At 37.0% G+C, this 20,627-nt stretch overlaps 1 protein-coding gene across 6 annotated transcripts in view; it reads right to left on the minus strand.

Annotated features, from left to right (window-relative positions):
- The window catches only part of PHTF2 (putative homeodomain transcription factor 2), a gene marked incomplete at both ends in the record, with an annotated part of 50,631 nt that overhangs the window by 22,540 nt on the left and 7,464 nt on the right, over positions 1-20,627 (minus strand). For 4 of the 6 annotated variants that reach the window (XM_080638914.1, XM_080638911.1, XM_080638913.1 and 1 more), the window contains 5 exons: positions 3,247-3,411; positions 4,077-4,242; positions 9,285-9,443; positions 12,641-12,710; positions 16,505-16,561. In XM_080638914.1, coding sequence (XP_080495040.1) covers positions 3,247-3,411; positions 4,077-4,242; positions 9,285-9,443; positions 12,641-12,710; positions 16,505-16,561 — 617 coding nt within the window. Of the gene's footprint in view, positions 1-3,246; positions 3,412-4,076; positions 4,243-9,284; positions 9,444-12,640; positions 12,711-16,066; positions 16,079-16,504; positions 16,562-20,627 lie in introns of all 6 variants that reach the window. The other 2 variants (XM_080638912.1, XM_080638910.1) reach the window with 1 other exon arrangement.

The following is a 20,627-nucleotide window of genomic DNA, read 5'->3' on the forward strand; positions in this document are numbered from 1 at the left end:
GTCGCCTCACATTCTCCCCAGGATAAGGTATCCCACATAACACAGGGGAGACCTGAACACAAAAAGTGACTAGGGAGAGCTGGATAAAATGGAAAAATCCATTCCCTAAATTCTTAGTCAACCTTATTTCTAAATGAGCACAAAACCAGCAGAAACACTCTCTGCAGTTATCACGTATTTGCACAGATTAGTTTTTATTATAAGCTTACAAAGGCAGAGAGACAGCAAGATGCTTTAGCATGTGTTTTGGGGTGAAGAAGCAGCTAGTAAACCGGTTTGCAGATTACCAAAGGTTATATACAGAGTTTTAATTTTCTTAAGGTTCATTAAGTAGATGATCTAAAACATTATTGAGGCTTTGGACAAAAAGGTCAAATTATCAACAGTAAACATGATAGAGCTTTATTTCTGTGGCCTTTCACAATGTCATTGTTTAACTAAGCTAATGAAGATAAGACAACTGAAGGAAGAGAAAGCTTAGCTTATTACTTAATGGAAAAATTTGCTGTTCCACTTCTCGAATAAAGCAAGCATCAGCATTTCAGTGGCAACTCATTGTAAAACAGTATGTTTTATTAAGCTCAGTTGTGAGCACTAGGAAGTAGCACTAATACGAAATTATCTGCAGTAAGGTGGAACCCAGAGAGCACTTCTTTTTATGCATTAAATATACTTTTAGCACTTTCAAAAAATTCTTCTTAACAGTGCAAAAGGGAATGCAGAATGTACACGTAGATGTACACATCCAGTCATTACTCCACAAGTTATTTAGCTGTGTAAGTGCAGTAACAGGACAACTATACCACAGTTAATTTGAGAAGTTTTTATGCATTTCACATTAAACTTGAAAGCTACTAGCAAGAAGTAGCTTCAAACAGTTGAGTAGGAGCAAATAAGAGAAAAAAAGAACTTATGTATGTAGATAATGTATAATTTGTTTAAATAAGACTTCGCTACTCAAGCAATGTTACTAAAACTGGAAGACAATGATGAGTCTGATATCAGCTAAAGCTCATTCTGAAAAACAGGTAACTTGATCAAAGTCTTTTACTCGTCTCTAACATAGAAACCAGTTATTTTTTGTAAGAATCTCTAAAGTTACGTGTAAGCCTCAAGCCAGAAAAGCATACATTTCCACTTATCATTAGGGTGCACTACACTGATAAAAGAAAAAACAATAAACATGAACAATACCTCCCTAGCTGATAGAAATATATAGTTTCTAGAATTACTATATAGATATATATCATTAATCAACTTTTAAAATTTCATGCTAGAATTCAAAGTATTTAAGAGTAAGACAGGACAACACAATGAATATAGCATGAACATATGCAAAAGCTAACTCAGGAATGATTTTCTGTCTTAATCATGCATTACTTAGAGAAAATGTTAAGGAAAATGGACCTTTCCAACTCTAACCATTCTACGATTCTATGTAAAACATATTTCTCCAAGACTGTAGTTTTTCACTGTTAAGTATTCTATTCCCATGTATTTTAATTGGAGTTGGTAAAAAAAAACCCAACCTCCTCCCTATTCATGCTGTAAAACTTTTAAAGAAGTTACAACTGTAAGATTTCCATAACTAGAGCAAGGACACATTTGAGCCAAGTCCCACGTCAGTGGAACATTCTGAATAAATCACCTATTTGGATATTGACATCCTTTCCAGTGAAATTGATAATTAGTATTTTTAAATCAGCTCTGAGCTGGATTGAAGTTTAGAATTCTGTTTTATTAGTCAGACTGAGTTTTGCCATTCGAAAGGTTATTTACTGAATACACAGTTCCAGGTTACCAATGACCTGAATGTAGACAAATGCTCTAAGTACACAGGGTCCTGTCCTAAAGCAAAGAACACTATTTGAGGAGAATTTGGAAACCATGCGTTTAAGACCTATATTTAAAACTCCGCAATATGGTATGTCAAAGCTTAATACATGTGAAAAACTGCTGCAAATAAGCACTACTGAGCCATTCTAATGTCCTTATATAGAGCTTCAAAATATGTCTTGGGAAACAGGAGAGATCTCACTAAATAGCTTGCTTGCAGTGAGGTTTCATAAGATTTCTTCAGCAACATCACCAAGTAAAATACACACACACACAACCTCTCATTAAATGGTTTAAACAACAAGTCCTTAGAGCAAGTCTCACTGAACCCTTCTCAAACGAAAACACTTCGAGCTCAATACGAGGGAAGGTAAGGGAAAAACCCCAAATGAATCTTCCAACAGTCCTCTTCTTACTGCACATAAGCATCTTCCACGAGTAAAAGCACTCAAAAGTGTACAGGATTACACTCCAAGCACAGCAGAAAGTAAAGCACACAGCCCAAAGAACAGCAGTGGTGTCTATCACTGTGACTCATAGTTTGTCAAAGCCAGCTTCATCTTACACAGACAAAAGCCAGAAGAACTCTCCTCTTGCGATATTTTTAAATACTTTGAAAACTTTTCTAGGTTTTCAACTAGATATTCCCAGAATGTAACATCACGTAAGGTAAGCTTTGCCAGGGGTTAAGAGCACATATCACAAGTACGACAGACATGTTAGTGTTGCCTTACTTAAGATGCAGCATGCACAACAAAACATCAATGTAATAACTTGCAGTATCTCTTTTCTCAATTTCCTACTATTTTATGAACATATTTTCTCCCGCTAATAAATGCTGATTTATAGCACTCACAATGCTGTGTGTACCTTGAACACAGAGTGCTACAGAATGTTTTTAACTTTTAACTGCCTGGAGCACTACATTATCAGATCAATCGCTTGCAAAACAGCTCTGGAATGTAACAGGGTTAGTTGCTTCTTCCAATCATTAGAAAATGTATCTTCAATGTTTATTTATAAACTAGGCACTGTGCTTATTTGAATCCCAAATTCACAAAAAGCATGTTACTTGGTGACAGTGAGAGAATTCAATAAGCATTGTCAGAGTAATAAGCAGGTAATGTAATAAAGAAAAATTACAGTCAAATTTTCTTATTTGATTAAAATTGAGAAACTGACTCAGTTTGTTCCTGATAGCCCACAGAGTACTCCTACATCAACATATAATTGCATCAGCATTTACAAAAGTCAAGACACAACACATTAGTACATGTTCAAATACTGAGATGAGTTTACTATTAGAGAAAAACTAGATCAACAAAAGTTTAATCATTACATCAATGTTTACTTATTTAGAAAAGGGATAATGCATCTCTAACACATATGTAGCCTTGAATAAATACAAACCCTGATAAAAAGAAAGCAGCATGCCAGATATCTCTGAAGACAGCGCCAATACTGCAAGAGGTGCTTGTACCGTAGCTCTGCACTGTTCCCTCCTGTGTGTTATCTGTGGTACTAGAGCCATCTCCTTCCCTATGAACTTCCAAATGTGCTGCTTTCCTTAATTTCCTTCATCAGAAGAGATCAAAATTGAAGGTAGCTTTGTAAGTGCAATCTACTAATTCTATAACGTGTGCAGCAGTTCAAGCATGCAAAAACAAGCAAGATTTCAAAATATTTTATTAAAGCTTTATCACATCAATTTAATAAACTCCATTTAATAAAACTTGACCTGAACAACCTAACACTCATTATCGTAACACTTAAACCCAAAATACATTTCATCTCACCACCACAGGCTTAGACCTGCAAAGTTCACTACTGCAGATTTTCCCATTTTAATGGGACAATTCACTGCAGCAACCGTACTCAGTGAAGTGCAGGAAGACATTCTACAGTTCCAGTAGCATCCCCTTTAATGTATGTACGTTTCCCACAAAGATCATGAGTCAGTAGTGCATGGAGTTCTAAAACTAAACTTACAGCAATGTAAATACTGTCACTCTACCACTATTCAGATACAAACTGTTTGAGGCAAAATGTCAGATTCAATGCATTAAAATTCTAATAAAACAATGCATAAATTAGTCAATGCACAGAAGTTAAAGAGCATCAATTGAGAACTCAGATAAAAAGAGCACCAATTTCTCATCTCTTGCAAAGCAGAGATTTTTTCATGCACGCTCTTCAGAATATTTAACAATCCTAAATAAGTACTAGAACATAGACTATACCTTCTTCTTTTACCCCCTGTGCTGGGGGGGGGCTTAGGAGTTCGTGTTGAAACAATCTGACAATGCACAGTTCCAAGTAGCAACATTAGCCATATTGGCCCAATTACTTCAGTCAGAGGTATATTATGTGGGCTTTGGGCTGTATAGAATAACACTACAGCAGCAACTGGAAAAGAAGGGAAACGAAGTTGAGTTCAATATTTGCAATGTCTGAAATGGCCAACTCATTACATGGCTTTTGTTAAAAAGACAAACATTCAGATCTAGTCCTTTACCTGGATTTTAAACCAACCCATGTAATTCTGACAGGAAGGGATTATAATTGCAATGAAATAGGCAGTAATAAAGATTTAAATAGTCACCTACAGACTTAATATCCATCTCTTCTTTTACACTTACGTAAAAGCTACTGCTCAAGAAAAAGGTGGCAGAATGAAGTAAGGTAGGGAAGCATTTGGAAAGCTTGATGTGTCATGAAACCTTAAATGAAGATGAAGCTTCCGTCAGAGACAAACCCAAAAAGTAAATGTTGTCCTTAAAGCAGCCCAAGTAAATTTACTTCTGTATCACCTATAATGATGCAGTGTACGACTAGCCAAACCAGAAGCAGGTTGGCCAGATAGGTCAAAGTCTCTCCATCCTTGGAGAGATTAAAACCCTGAGTGGACACAGCCCCAAGCAACCTGTTATAGCTAATGCTGCTTAGAGCAGGGTTCAGACTATCTCCAAAGGTCCATGACAACATCAACCAGCCTCTGATTCTGTGAACCATATATCTATTTTGATACCATAAGGACCAACAGACTTGAGACCAGAAACTCTTTATATTCTCTAGCAGAATGCGTTTTAAACTCCGTATTCCAGTCCAAGGACAAAGTTGCCCATATGGATAGACATACATGCGTAAGTGAAAGTCTACAGATATTTCATACATACTTATGTGTATATTATCTAGCAATGTGGAGAGAGAACAGAGACAAACCATGTAAACTATGAGCTGGTCCAGCTGAAATGACCAAGACTAACTAGGACTTGTAATTGGAAAAGGGATATCTTCCAATTCCATAGTTAACTGTTATTTTTGTAACCCTATAACCAGCTTTTCATATACAGTCAACACCCAGGTAACTCTTATTGCTCCTGTACCCAGAGCCCAACTACTTCTGCAACTTCTGCAACTCAGAAATATCTTTACAGGCTTCAAGTCAGTCTGAACACACTGAACAGACATGAGGCAGAAAGGTGATCCCTCCCTTTTCTCTACTTATTGTATGTTCTTGTTGCTCTGCCTTTACAGCTTGAAGTGCCATGTTCTGTAACTCAGCTGAGAGAAGGTATCAAGAAAGAAAATACAGAAGCTCCAAGAAACAATTCAGAAAGAGAATAGGGGGATAATTTTCTGTGCCTAACATCTGCACGTCCCATGAGAACTTGGTTTTGTTCTTGTACCACTGAAGTGAGAGTCCCGTAACTTAGACCTGCTCCTAGCACAAGAAATACCTGGTACAAGCTCAACAGTTTTCACCAGTTCTTTACTGAAATCAACTGAAAAACATACAGCCACATGCAAATTTCTATGCCACATTCAAACACCTAAAATATATCACACGAAGCCACACCTAAAACAGCAGATACCTCTGATGTGATGTTTTCCATGAAGAAGTGGTGGTTTCCATGAAATAGTCTTTAGCAAGGTAACCAGTATTAAAAACATGATGGAATTATTTTTGGTTGTGGTAATCTATTTCTAATTTCCCATCAGTCTTCTTCCTAACTCAGAAGTCTTACATAGAATAGATACATAAGGTATCTTCAATTACTATATATGGACTAAGTTTTTGCATTATGATGTTTCTCAGAAAGATGGCACACATCAATCAGAAATCCAGCTTATTAAAAAATATAGGTACAGGTAATAAAAGGTAATTACAGATAATATCACCTCTTCCTAAATGAGTTTATCTGAGTTTCTCATACATATAATAAGATTCATGAGGTATAAAGTGTAATAGTATAAGTATGAAGTATAAGTAGCCTATCATACAATTTGGATAAACATGTACTTGTGAGAACACAGAGCTCCAAATATCCATGTGAAATGATTTGCAGGAGTAGGCCTCCACAAAACAATTTCAAACTTCACTACAAGATGACTTCTACTACGGAAAACATATTTAGACAAGCAGAGTAACCCAGAAGAAATCACAGTCTTCCAGAAGATACAAGTCTGTAGACTGCAGATTCCCACCATGGAGTTTCATATAGATTTAAGAAAATGTTATGGATCTCCTGATGCTTTCACTAGGATAGGAGGAAAATCCAAGAACTTCTTCCTGCAGTGAGCCAATACGCTGTGGTTCAGATTATCCTAGAATTGCTCCTACCAATACGGCTAGGCCTCAGAACAGAATTTCTCACACCACTTTTAATAATTTCTTTACTTTTGATAGGATTTGGACTTGTATTTTTCTAAATTACGGTGGTTTATTTTGTGAAACAAACAGATTATATCACAAACAGCAAAAAACTGCATCAAAGAAAGCATCTGTACGTTTAAAACACCAACATGTATTTATTTTTATAGCATTTAAAGCTGTGAAATATTTGTATTACCAAGTTAAAAATTTGTATTACCAAGTTAAAAAATGCATATATACATACGTATCTCACCACAATAAACAATTATTCTATCACTATTAAAGTTTCTTGTTTCATGCTTAAGAAACATACAATCGAGATACACACTAGAATGTCACACTTCATTTTCTTGTTAGAATATAGAAACATTTTTAAAGTAAAAATGAGGCACTGCTATAAACTAAACCAATAAGGAGCCAAAAGAAAAAGGTTTTACTTCTACCTTAATTCATCGGCCTGTTCCATGACCTTGGATAAAAACACATTTCTCTGTAGTTCTCTTATCACATTTTGCTAATCACACTTTATACTAAAGGAAACCAATATAAATAAAACCTGGAATTTAAATCCACAGCCAAGGAAAGAATTCTTTCCTGCAGACTTATATAAACGCTAGCAGGTATGCTGCTAAAGCTAATTGATTTCAAAGCAATAATTCCAAGTAATGCCATTCATAAATAGAAAACACTTCATAATTAAAATAATAATTGAATTAAATACATATAAACAAATAAAGTCAGACCACTTTACAACAGTATCAGGGAGAATCTGACATGATGACAAAGTCTGAGCTACAAGACAAAATTCAGATTCAGGGCAGAAATATGGCCACTAGAATTTGAGGCATTTTGTTGTTAAGTTCTCTTAGAAGACTCTTGACATTTTGGTGCTGCCTTACCAATTTTGTACTAAATGAACAAACTGAGCACAGCTACAGAGTAAAACCTACATAAAACTTACACAGAAGTGCTAGAAGGAGAGGCTTGAGGGGTTTGTTTTAAATAGCTTCCAATTTAAAAAATTGTCAATGTAATTTCACTTACATATACATTATAAGTCTTTTAATTTATTTCAAAAAACACCAAAAACTCTGCACTTAATTCAGCAAAATTTAGATAATTATTTCAAATAGCTGGATTATAGAGTCATACAGAACACTATTAATTCTTTTCCAATGTTTGTTAATTTGCACCCTCAGAAATATCAGAAACAATTTGTCACATTACAGACCATATGGATTAGGGAAATGATGCATTCCAACCATCATTTTAGTAAATCACAGATCCCGAGAAATCTGAGGGGAAAAAAGTTAATCACAAAATAGCCCTGTAATTAATGTCCTAAAAAAGTTGCTTGCACTCAGAATCTGCATTGAGTTACTATTTTGCTGCTTTTGGAGTCTTATGAAGGCTCCACAGATTAAGTGTGGGTATATTTTTTAAATAAATATAAGAAAAGGAACATAAATAATTACTATAATGGTGTTTCTCAAAATAAACCACCTATGAACATGGTAACAAATGAACTATAACTTATATATTTTACTACCTAAGATTAAAATTATTAACACTATGGGATCACTTACCACAGTATACACAAATGCTAATATATGCAACAATACTTCCTAAACACCTGTCTGGAAATCGGGATAAGTAGAAGTTCTGATAGGGGACCACAGGAATATTTGTCAATATTTCATTGTTTGGGGCACTGGCACTGGGAAATTCATTTTATAGCTGCTAACATCACCACACAAGAAGCACTGACAACTTTTTTTTTTTTTACTCCATTTCTTATTTTAAATCCAATTTCCAAATGATACAGTGATTCACAACTGCAAGGACAGATGGCAAAACTGAAAAAGTAATATTGTATTTTAATTGGATTTCACTGGAAAACTTATCAGTCATTTAGCTTCTCAGGGTATTAAATTGCTCCCAATTTTCTGTTCCATTTGTTGTACATCCTTATGATACGGTTTTTATTCTTGTGACTGCCACACTTTTAGATACTGACTCACTACATTACATTCTTCCCTTTCTTATTTTCCTCTTATATATTGCATATAAGAAAAAGAAGCACAAATTCAGATTGCTAGAACTCAAGATTGAGCATCCCTGAAATCTGCAAATTGCTTTCTGTTTGTTAACAGTTGCTCAGAATTCCCGCTACAATCTAGGAAATATAAAATTAAGACACACAGTCTCCCCATGCAATGGAAAAAAACCAGCAGAAGCACATAGGACAATAAGCCTCCCATTTGCCAGTCATTCAGAAGTACGTCTAAGGTACGACAAAAATATAAGCTAGAAGTTCACTGCCTTTGATGTGACAAAATAACACCTGGAAGGATGACTGAAAACCGGTCAAACAGATCATCCCACCAGGCTGCTGAAGCTGCACACACCTTGGCAGCTTTGGCCTTGCTTGCCCCTTGATCTGTAAAAGTGCCAGAAAGACCAAAAGCCCAAGACAAAATACACTGCCTAAGCCAAAGGTTCCTTGATATTGATCAGTCCTGAACTTAAATTAGATAGTCCTAGAAACCTAAGTGTGCTAAATGCTTTAGAAAGCCTGTGAGGAAATCCTTAAGTTTTCAGTATGCCACCTTTATATAAGCAAAGCGAATGTTAACCAAAAGGCACATCTTTGGTACTGTATCATTACAGTATTTTCTGAAAATACTGGAATGAATCTTAACAGCACAAAGTGAACCAAGTAACACACAGGAGCTTCCATATGGTTAAAACAAGGCATTCAGATGAAGCTGATCCTGTAATCCAACTCTACCTTGAAGAAGGTAAAGAACAAGCAGCCAGAAAAAGATGACCCTTGATGTCACTTGTAGCCACCACCTGTAGAAGAACGGAAAGAAAACAACTCTCACGATTCCTTTGCGGGTCAGAGACGTCCAAGGACTTTCAGGTTTCGCTTTAGCAAAAGCAGATCCTTTAAAAAAAAAAAAAAGAAAATAGATTTTGATATACTTCATTGTTATGGCTAATAACATTAGTTGTTCAGTAGAGGAGTAGTTAAGAGAGTTATTTAAAGGAGCAACTCTTCAACATAATTAATAAATATCATACTTCTACCATTTCACCATCTCCTCAATAAAAAATCTGTGTAAATTGTTGGTGCCCTCTTGACTGCCATTATCAGGAACTTCTACAAATATCTACACATTTTGGAATGTGTGAATAACAAAACATTTCTTAGTATGTAAAAATTATTTAAAATTAAATTACTAAGAATTATTGTTTCACTGAGGTATCAGAAACTTTATGAAGCAAAAGAAAATCACATGAAAATTCCACATGCCCATGGAGGCACAGTAGAGCCCTTTCCTGGCACAGCAGAGGGATCTAAAACATCAACACCTGTAAATCGTCATTCAGCAAAATGGAATATGGTTGAGAAGCATAGAGGAGAACCAGCCCCAGGAACAGGGAAGCCTCTCCTTCTATACCATTTTTCATTTCACTCATTCAAATGTCCTTTCTCTCTCATATCTCCATTTCCTTTTCTTCCTCTATATTCCCACTTCTCTGGCAGCTAGAAAACTGCATAACATTTACTTAACAGGAGAGAGACTTAAATTATGCCAAGGTTACTGCTTGGAAAGGACAACTCGTGCATGCTGCTATGCCATCTCCACCTTGTTTACAAGCTGAACTGGCATTAGTGAGCTCTGTACTGGCACATATGAAACACTGCCAGTACTGGAACTACTTTAAAACCAACTCAGACATCCATGCAGAGCAGTCATTTAAAGGCTGTTCATGTATATCACTATACTGAAGTGGTGCACTGCTCTTCCTGAATTCCTACAAACACATTTAGTTTCCAGTTCTGGGGTTTTTTTTAAGTTCAAATGTTATTTGATTTTGTTTCTTTCTCTCACATTCCCATTTATAAAGTTATATTGTTAGGCGATGTGACAAAAGCTGGTCTTGCACACCCCCAGAGGACCTCAAAGAGACAACAGCAGTAGAAGAGACCCATCAATGGAGCCATCAGCCCAGCACTGAAGGCCCATCTTCCCAAGCTCAGAGCAGGATAGAAGCACAAGGGCAGACAGGAATCCAAATCATAGGAGGAGCATTTTGACAAGGCCCCTCCCAGGGCTGTCCCAGCAGAGCCATCAGCTCTGTTGTCCCTAACCATGAGCCACTGAAAGCAGCTCTTCAGATCACCTGTCAGAGGAATGGGCAATACTTTAATGTAGTACTCTGAGGGTTACCATTATTATACTAAACTCAATCAACACATAGCAATATAGACACACCCATTAATTTGTTAGTTATTGGGCTCCTGAGCCAAATGAAATGCATTTTGAATAAGCACAAGGCATTATTTACAATACATTAATTGAATAATGCCCTATGATACAGTAGTTACGAGAACTACTGTCATATGTGTCCAGCAGGTTGAGGGAGGTGATTCTCCCTCTCCATTCTGCTCTGGCAAGACCCCACCTAGACTACTGCATTCAGCTCTGGGGTCCCCAACACAAGGACATGGACCTGTTGGGAGAAGTCCAGAGGAGAGACACAAAGATGCTCAGAGGGCTGGAGCACCTCTACTATGGAGACAGATTGAGAAAGCTGGGCTTGTTCATCCTGGAGAAGAGAAGGCTCCAGCAAGACCTTAGAGCAGCTTCCAGTACCTAAAAAGGCTGACAAAAAAGCAGGAGAGGTGCTTTTTACAAGGGCATGTAGTGACAGGACAAGGCAGAATGGCTTTAAACTGAAGGAGGGTGGGTTTACATGAGGTATTAGCAATAAATTCTTTACCATGAGGGTGCTGAGACACTGGCACAGGTTGCCTGGAGAAGCTGTGGCTGCCCCATCCCTGTCAGTGTTCAAGGCAGGTTGGACAGAGCCAGGTCTGGTGGAAGGTGTCCCTGCCCATGGCAGGGAGGCTGCAACTGGATGAGCTTTAAGGTCCCTTCCAACACAAACCATTCTGTGATTCTATGATTATGGACTACAGGGTAAAAGGAGTTCAGATTGCACAGAACTTACTATGGGATGTCTAGGGAAGATGCAAGGAAGGGACAAAGGACAGGCTTAGGTGATTTAGGGAGGAACAAGCGTGGGGAAACTGATGACTAAGGAGATGAAAAGGACTGGCCAAGCGCAAACAGCTGCTGCTTAGGATACTGCTTGTCTGGCCGTGCCATGTGCCTGATCAGCTCAGTCTACTATCTTCTTATTAAATTCCTTTAATTCTCTCCAGGGGCAGGGGCAGTCTGTTCTGTGCACAGCATAGAGGGCTGAGTGCCAGCACTGAAGTCAGACATGAGAACAAGGGTCAAGGGGCCATTTGTGTGTGGTGCCAGCAACCTGAGCAAGCATTGTAGTGCTAGTGGAGATCAAGCCAGGCTCAATGGTGAAAGGGTAAAGCAGCTTGAGAGCAAGGGCACGAGCAGGTCTCTAAACGCAAGCTCTGGGTGTGAGGGTGCCTGTGTATCTCTAAGGGCAAGAGCAAAGCAGTGTGCTTTGGTTAAGAGACTGAATTCAAAGAGCACAACATGGAATGGCTTCAGGAGACTGTGCTGGCTGCTGAGCTCATGGAAAATAATGCTAATCATGTTTTTCTCAGCCTTCATGAGGAATAAGGGAAATTATATACAGATAAAAATAAATGGAGAGTAAAAGCTTTTTGAAAAGTCTCATACTGTCTGACCTTCTCTTGCTGTTTTGCTATTCAAAACAGACATGAAATATTCAAGTCTATTATGATTTTTTTCTCTCCAGAAATTTCAACGTAGCCTTTCCTCTAGATGCCACAAGATGTGGAAGAAATCTGAATACCTGGCAGTGGGAGATTTCTGAACTAATAACTCCAAGACTTTGATCCATGACAATCCATGTGTTCCTTTTTTTCCTAAATCTATACAGCAAAATTTAGATCAAGTTTTTAAGCCTTCAGTTTAATCTAAAGGTCACCTTTTAATGATAGTTCATATCCATTTTCTTTAAGAGGAATTATGTAGGGTTTGTTGTGGGGGGTTTTAGTGGGTCAGTGTGAGAGGTTGTTTAGGTTTGTTTTATAAAAGCTTACTCATACGTTCTTGTTATAAGACACAGGATGGCATCTATTTTTACACTCAGAAATTCAGCTTTTTCTAGCTCAGGACCTACCTCTTACAAGATCAACATCTATGAGGTCTGGTTTCACGTGTCCTGTTTTCTTTGGTTTGTTTCTCAAACCCTGCAATAGGCAAATACTATCAAAATACATTCCTGCAGATGACAGGCATTACGAAAGAAAAAACATCTGTGTGGTCAGTAATTGTATTTAACCTATACTGCTATTGAAAATTCAGACAAATCTGTCAACTTCATAGATTTAAAGTACAATAAAATAAACATTCTAAGGAACAAGGCACAATAAATGCCTTTTACACACTTTCAAATCGAAACAAAACTCAACCAATTACTGACCCATGAGGTAATTTTTCATAGTTAAGCACTGAGCACTCATCTCCCATGGTCTGGGATTATGCAGACAACATATGCACGCACTTGCAAGAATTAGTAATACGTTTCTATTAGGTTTTCAGAACTTTTAACAACAAATTACTTTTCCAAATCTCTTTTTTCCTTACATGTCTAATTAAACTTCACAAAGTGCTTACATAGCAACTCCTTCATTCCAAACCTAGATAGAAAATCATGTTGTAACGCAAGAGCAAGTTCCACTGTCAGAAATCCAAATTCTAGAAAAAAGTATTGAATTTTTTCTTACTAGCGAATATAGATCAACCTGTTAAAAAGAGGGGAAAAAAAACAACCCACCACGCAACAAGAAAACAGGAGGGAGAAAAAGCAGCTTATTTTGTCCTTTAGAAACAGCATCTTTCTTCACTGAAGAGCCAAAATATCTTGCAAAACTTTAACATTTGTTTTAAATGCCAAAATATGATACTGCACTCAAGCTTCAGAAAACTGCGAGTTTATTCCAATCCCTTCAGATTAAGCTCTTGGTCAGATCAGCCAACAATGACTGCACAGCGTACAATTCATACAGAGCAAAATCTAATATCTCAAAAAATATTTTGTGTACAAATAGAACTAAAGTGGAAATGGTTTAGCTGTTTTCATTCAAAAAGCAGTTAAATCCAGTGGTGAACTGCAGATTTTCATCACTGTCATATTTCATCCATGTGTGAAAACATTTATTACTTAAATGCAAACATTAAATTCAGATGCAACCATAAAAATTAAATTATTATGGATGAGAGAAGTATCAGTGAATCTGGAAATGTTAATCTTCACAAAAACTGTATCAAGAAAATGGTCCAGACAGAGCGCAGCTCAATATTTCTCACATCCAAATTTAACTCGAATTACTTTTCATGCTGAAATAATAATTGGGAGAAAAAAACCAAACTGTTCACAATGAACTAGATATAGAGTCACCACCTGATGTGTCTATTAGAAAAAATGAGAGCTTGCTTGAAACAAAACAAAATTAACACATAGAACTGAAATATGGATAGGACAAAAAGTGCTCTGAGAAGGACAAATAGAGAAAATCAGTTGTATGTAGAGTTAAGCACTGCAAAGAGCTTGACTTGCAAGATTTTTACAGAACGGTAGTCTTAAAACCACAGTAATTTTATGTGGAATGAGAAAACAAGCCCATAATTAAACTGGAAATTACTAGAATTCTAGAACCATCTACAGATTCTTGTGAAACCTTGCATGAGCCACACTATTTCAAGAAAAGATTTAAAATCTTAAAAATAAAATTCTGAATGATGCAATAACTTCCAAATGTGTTACTGCTTATGGGCCACAAGTGTTTTCTTGACTGCCTAAATAAAGATCCATGTGCCTCTTAGAAGAAATAACACACTGGAAACACATGCACAATCCTAGGAAAATTTTACCACTGTGGCTAAAGTTATGTTTTCATTTTAAACAAAGAATTCTGAAAAAAAGTAAGCCAACAGCATAACCTGAGGCATCTTTTACAGGAAAAGAAGCAGTGGCACATTCTTTAAAAATTCCATTGGCCAAATCTCAAACGCTTTCAGTGTCCATGGACTACACTGAATTGGTTCTTCTAATTTTTGCCACACATAGTGAAAGAATTCCATTTATTCAGGTATAATTCCTCTACTCTCTGCATCACAAATATCTGTAATACACGTAGAAAACAGAAATGTTTCAAACTTAATTAAAACAAGTATTCATAGTGTTTCATATCCTTTGGGCTCATCCAGCTAGTTTGTACAATCTCTGTTCGGCACCAAACACATTTCAACTAACTAATAGCAAAAATAAAGTTTAGATAAAAATGCTTAAAAGTAGTTGCTATTATTCTAAAATTTTTTGCACAGATCTTAGAATTAATCTTGTTACACTGTTATACTTCTAACTAAACTGTAAATTTATAGTATCAGAAACAGCTTTTCTGCCAAAAATAGCTCAGATTTTTAGTAAGGTTCATTTATAAACAGTACTTAGTAGCTTTGAGACTAAAGTGCTAACACGCAATACTTGAATTTAGTAGTCTGTTACCCTTATTACACTAAACTCAGTCAACATACACCAATATAGACACAGTCGTTAATTTGTTAGTTATTGGGCTCTTGAGCCAAACGAAATGCATTTTGAATAAGCACAAGGCATTATTTACAATACACTAATTAAATAATGCCCTATTACACAGTAGTTACAAGAACTTCTGTCATAAGCATCCAGCAGGTTGAGGGAGGTGATTCTCCCTCTCTATTCTGCTCTGGTGAGACCCCACCTCCAGTACTGCATTCAGCTCTGGGGCCCTCAACACAAGAGAGATGTGGACCTGTTGGGACAAGTACAGAGGAGGGACACTAAGATGATCAGAGGGCTGGAACACCTCTGCTGTGGAGACGCCAGAGACAGTTGGGCTTGTTTATCCTGGAGAAGAGAAGGCTATGGGGAGACTTTAGAGCAGCTCCCAGTGCCTAAAGGGGCCAACAAGAAAGCTGGAGAGATACTTTTTACAAGGGCATGTAGTGATAGGCCAAGGGGGAATGGCTTTAACCTGCCAGAGGGGAGATTGAGATGAGATCTTAGGCAGAAGTTCTTTCTTGTGAGGGTGGTGAGGCGCTGGCACAGGATGCCCAGACAAGTTGTGGCTACCTCATCCCTGGCAGTGCTCAAGGCCAGGCTGGACGGGGCTTTAAGCAACCTGGTCTAGTGGAAGGTGTTTCTGCCTGTGGCAGGGGGGCTGGAACTGGATGAGCTTTAAGGTCCCTTCCAACCCAAACCATTCTGTGATTCTAATTCTAATTCAATGCATTGAAACCCAGGCAGTAATAAGCATACTTCTTGCGTGCAGTATTTGCAGGAAAAGAAAAGGTTAATTGCAAGAAAATGTTAACTGAATTAACTTTAACATCACGAAGTATGACATAATATACAATCCATAAAACTATTACATTTTTGATTGATTTCTTTTTCTCCAAAACAGTTTAGCAATGTGGCAGACACTGATGACACTGTTAGTTAAACCAAAATGCAAAGAACACTGTTAAACTGCTTGTTCAGAGAAACAAAGCCTGAGGTACTTACCAGTCTAATAAACTGTACAAAACAATGACAGCGTCATAAAGGAGGAAAAGTAAACTGCAGGTATAAGGTAACTAACTGAAAGTAAAGAGAGCTCAGATAACTGACGTTAGAATTCATCACATGGAAAAGTGAAACACAGATGTACTAAAACAGCTAAGCCCTGGCTTAAGATAACTGAAAAGAAAAAAAATATGTACAGAAAAAATACACAGAAAAAACACAGAAAGATGCAGCACACTAAATGCTGCAGTTATTAATTATGCAAAATAAACAGAGCATAGCATGCCAGTTACATTGGTTGCTTACGCTCCAGAAGTCTACTTTTACTTGACCAGTATTGAATACCACATATATTGTAAACTGCACCAGCGTACACAACCAGACAGCACTGCTGATAACTAGCCAAAAACAACCATTGAAATGCTGCAATATTATTACCTTTATTTCTCTTTGCTCTACTGATTTTTCCCATATTTGTTGATCATATGCCCCGATCTAAAAAGAACACACACACACAAAAAAAAAAAATCTCCATTAGATCTTAAAAGACATTGATCAAACAAAATCAATCAAGCTTCAACAAGACAAGCAAGAAAACAGCATTTCCTTGGGGAGACTTATTTACAAAGAAATCTTTGTCTTCTGCAATCTTGGCTGGACTGGATCTAGGTAACCTTGTAAATGAGCTGTGATAAGAGAGGAGAGCAGGACCACAGCCTCAGCCTCCTCACATGACTTGCGCGAATCAGAGGACTGGAACACCAAAGGGATTCCAGTCTCCGTACTGAGAGAGAGCAGACCTACAGAAGCAACACTGATACAGTCTTTCAATTAACTTTAGAGAAAATACCATGCACATCTAGCGGAACCCATACCTTCAATTAACTTATTTTTAACACCACCTCCCTCTATGCTTCCCATTGCACTCCACCCACTTTTATAGCTACGCTGTCTTTAGCTTTATCTCTTAAGATTGCACAGCAACAAAACATATTTTTGTTGCTGTGCAGGCTGGTAATCAACAGGATTATAGGCCAGGGAAAACTAAAGAATATCAGAAAACATCACTCTTCCCACTGAAGCACTGATGAAAAATGTTCTTAGTAGACCTAGTAGACTTAACCCCAAATTTGTTTACTCTCATTAAACTTCTAGTCTATTTATTCACGAAACCCTTCTAAACATCTGAGTTCTGTTTAAATGCAAGTTTTTAGTTAAAATTGGAATACAAGGGACTTGTTTTCTCCCAGGCTCTAACCTCATCAGAGTATCATAGAAAACTTTGTGTATTTATAAGCGCAGAACCATTGAAAGGCTAAAGGTTGATCCTGCAAGCATGTATTAAAATCCTATCACTAAGAGCAGGTTTGGTAAGTTCTGTCATTTTAAATAACCATCAATACAGTTAGCTATAATTAACTTAAGAAATTACTGTGCACTTATTTATACAAGAAAGCCACTCAATGACTGTCATATTTTGAAGAACAATCACCTCAAGCTTCAGGAAATTCACATGTGAGTTAGTGACAAGTCAGTATATGAGACAATATACCCAAGCTCTGTATGACGTTACCAAAGATCATCAGATTGCTTTGAACCCTGCACAAACAGTATTTCTAGATAATATTCAGTAGTGATATTTTTTACTGTGTCAATTTTAAAACCTTTCCATCCCAGTTCTACCTTGACCTATGCACGTGTGTGCCCACACTACTACACATCTTCAGTCTGATTCATATCACAGGCACTGAGCAGTTAAGCACAAGAGAGACAGAGGCACTTCCTGAGACACAGAGTCCCTTTACTTACTGCAGAGAGCTGATACAAGCAGCTTCATCTGGATGCCTGAGAGAGAGAAGAGCCCCTGCCATGGGAGCAAACCTGCTTAAATTCAACCTTACTGCAAGAGTATGGCTTCTTCATCCAGTTCACATACTGCAACAGACAGAAAAGGCTCAAGCACGAGTGCAGACACCATAAACATTGTTCTGATTTGCCTTTGCAGTTTCGGTCTTCACTGTTAAATTAGAAAATGTTAAAGCTCTGAAGAAAAAAAAAAAATCTATTTGCTTTTTGATAATAATAAATACTTTGCACCTTTCTTTTGGAAAAAAATGTAGAGTATGGAAAATAATTAGGGAGCGAGGCACTGTACTGGGCAGAATAAAGCACTTGCTACAATTAAATTAATTAAACAAAAGGAAGTTTAAGAGCTAACTCCATCTGGATAAGAGCCAGCAATTAAAAAGTCACTATCTTGAGTAACCATTCCACCCAGACATTTATATCTGATTGTTCTGGCTTTTTCTCTAAGTACATTTTTAATGAAACCCAGGCCTTCCTGGGTTTCCTGATTTATTGAGAAGAGCCCTAAGTGAGGTTTTTGTGCTGCATAATATTGTGTCCTTTCCGCCTCGCTTCCAGAAAAGATGCAAGTCTGGCTCCCTCTCGATTATGCAAGAAACAAATGCGGAAGGAAGCCTTTGTGCCAATAAAGCTGTAAAGCAAACTCTGTATTCCTGATTCCATTCATAGCTGAAATTGGTGTAGAGTTGAAACAGTCTTTTAAAAGAGCGTTCTTCTTTTAGACAAATAACCGACTGTTTGCTAAAGGAATTCTGGGAAAGAGATCCCAGAAGACGTCTGGGGCAAGGAAGTTGAATGATCTCAAGTTTGACTTATGCTTTCCTACAAAAATTTCTTCTTCCTCAAGGCTAGGTAGCAGCTCCCCAAAAAAGACAAGAAGTAGGGATTTTGCCATTCCTATTTTTCTTTTAACACTGCCCCATAAAGCAATTCTTCCAGCAGGAGGTACAATGAGACAGCCAAACAACTCTAAGGGAAGTGGTCTTTCAAAACTGTTTTATTAGCCCATTGGGTCTGGCCGATCTCCTCTGATCAACTTGATTAAAATCTGAAAACAAGGCTATTAAGTAAAAGCATTCTGTTGCAAAGTGAGAAGGGTTAAAGGGATAATTACATAACTATAGACAGCAAGTACCATTACCATCTCTCACATTTTTTTCAATCTACCTGATATCATCTCTTTATGTTTTAAAAAAGCTTTAGAAGTACTTCAGGGCACAGGCATTGTGCTCAACACATCAAATTTAGATCTGATACTCAATTTCCCTCCTCTCCATCTGCACAAGCATCCCTCTATACTTCTATCCAAAGTGTATCAGAAGGAAACCCATGAAAAACAAAGGTCATTACAAAGTACCAGGCTGGAACACACTATTTCCCACATCAAACAAAAATAGGTAGAACTAGTGTTACTGAAACAAGGCAAGTAACAAACATAGGCTTTTTTTTTTCTTCTCTACCTTATGTCAGGAAATTATATTTAGAGTTTGTGAAATGCATTCACTAAAAAACATGCAAATTATTCCAGAATTCATTGGAAAGCGTTTTTCATTGGCAACAAGCTAAATTATAACACATAATAATGACCACAGAAGCTAAACACCTGTATGAATTCAATTCAAGAATGCCATTCCTGAATGAATGAGAGAATCTAACTTAATACTAGCAGACCTTCCCAGTTTTAAATAATTGAGAGCACAGTCAATTACCTCTTCAAAGAGTTTTGATTTATAAGTATTTGCATCTAAATTATGTTTCATGTAAATTTAAGTATTCAGTTGTCAAATATTTGCATGTAGGCTCTAGCTCTTGGCTATTCCTGCTATTCTTTACAATTGTACATACCTGCAGGACACTGAAAGGAAGTCTAACATCTAGCAGTGCCAAAGAAGTGAAGCTTTAAAGGCAAATAAAATGAAGCAGTAACCTTCTAGAGATAAGATCATACATGCTTCCAAGCTGAAGAATTTAAATACACATAACAGTTGATCAAAGCAAGCTTTCCCTCTGTATGTGACTGTCCCTAGGGCTGCTTCCCAGGTGCTCAAGCTTCCCATGCCTAGAACTGTTAGCTCAACACGAAGACCCCAATCAACTCAAGTTGTACAATCCTGAACCCACCAACTCTACCTGGCGTCTCACCCATTACAGCTGCAAGTTGTGCGGTATTCTTTAAAAGAAATTTAAAGTACAAAATACACGAGTGCAAAAATGACTCAATTTTTAAGTATTCAACAATAAATAATGCTTTTAAAATCTGTTCACAACTTAATGCAGGACTGTTTGCACAAAAGCTTGTCACTGATTCTTTCAATCTATCAGTCCAGTCTACAACTGGCCATGAAACCTTTTTTTTTTTTTTAGCAAACTATACAATATATCCCAATTTTAACCTGATTTATCACATAAATTTATTCTAATTTAGTTTATAAAATACCTTATCAAATAGGATCCGAAATTTGTCAGAAAATAAATAAATTTAAAAAAAAACTCTGTTGAACTTTAAATAATTTGTTAATTCAAGTTAGATACAAGCCTATCTTATAATTTCTGAATGTAATTTTCATCACCAAGCATCAGTAACACAATCCTGTAGTAGGAAACTTCTCAGTAATACGTTACAGATACAAAAACCTGTGATATAACCTCCCTGCAGCAGAACTAGACATTCTTTCATACGCATTTAGCTTAAATC

Source organism: Psittacula echo (genome assembly GCF_963264785.1).
Source record: "Psittacula echo genome assembly, chromosome: 1".
NCBI classification, from domain to species: Eukaryota; Metazoa; Chordata; class Aves; order Psittaciformes; family Psittacidae; genus Psittacula; species Psittacula echo.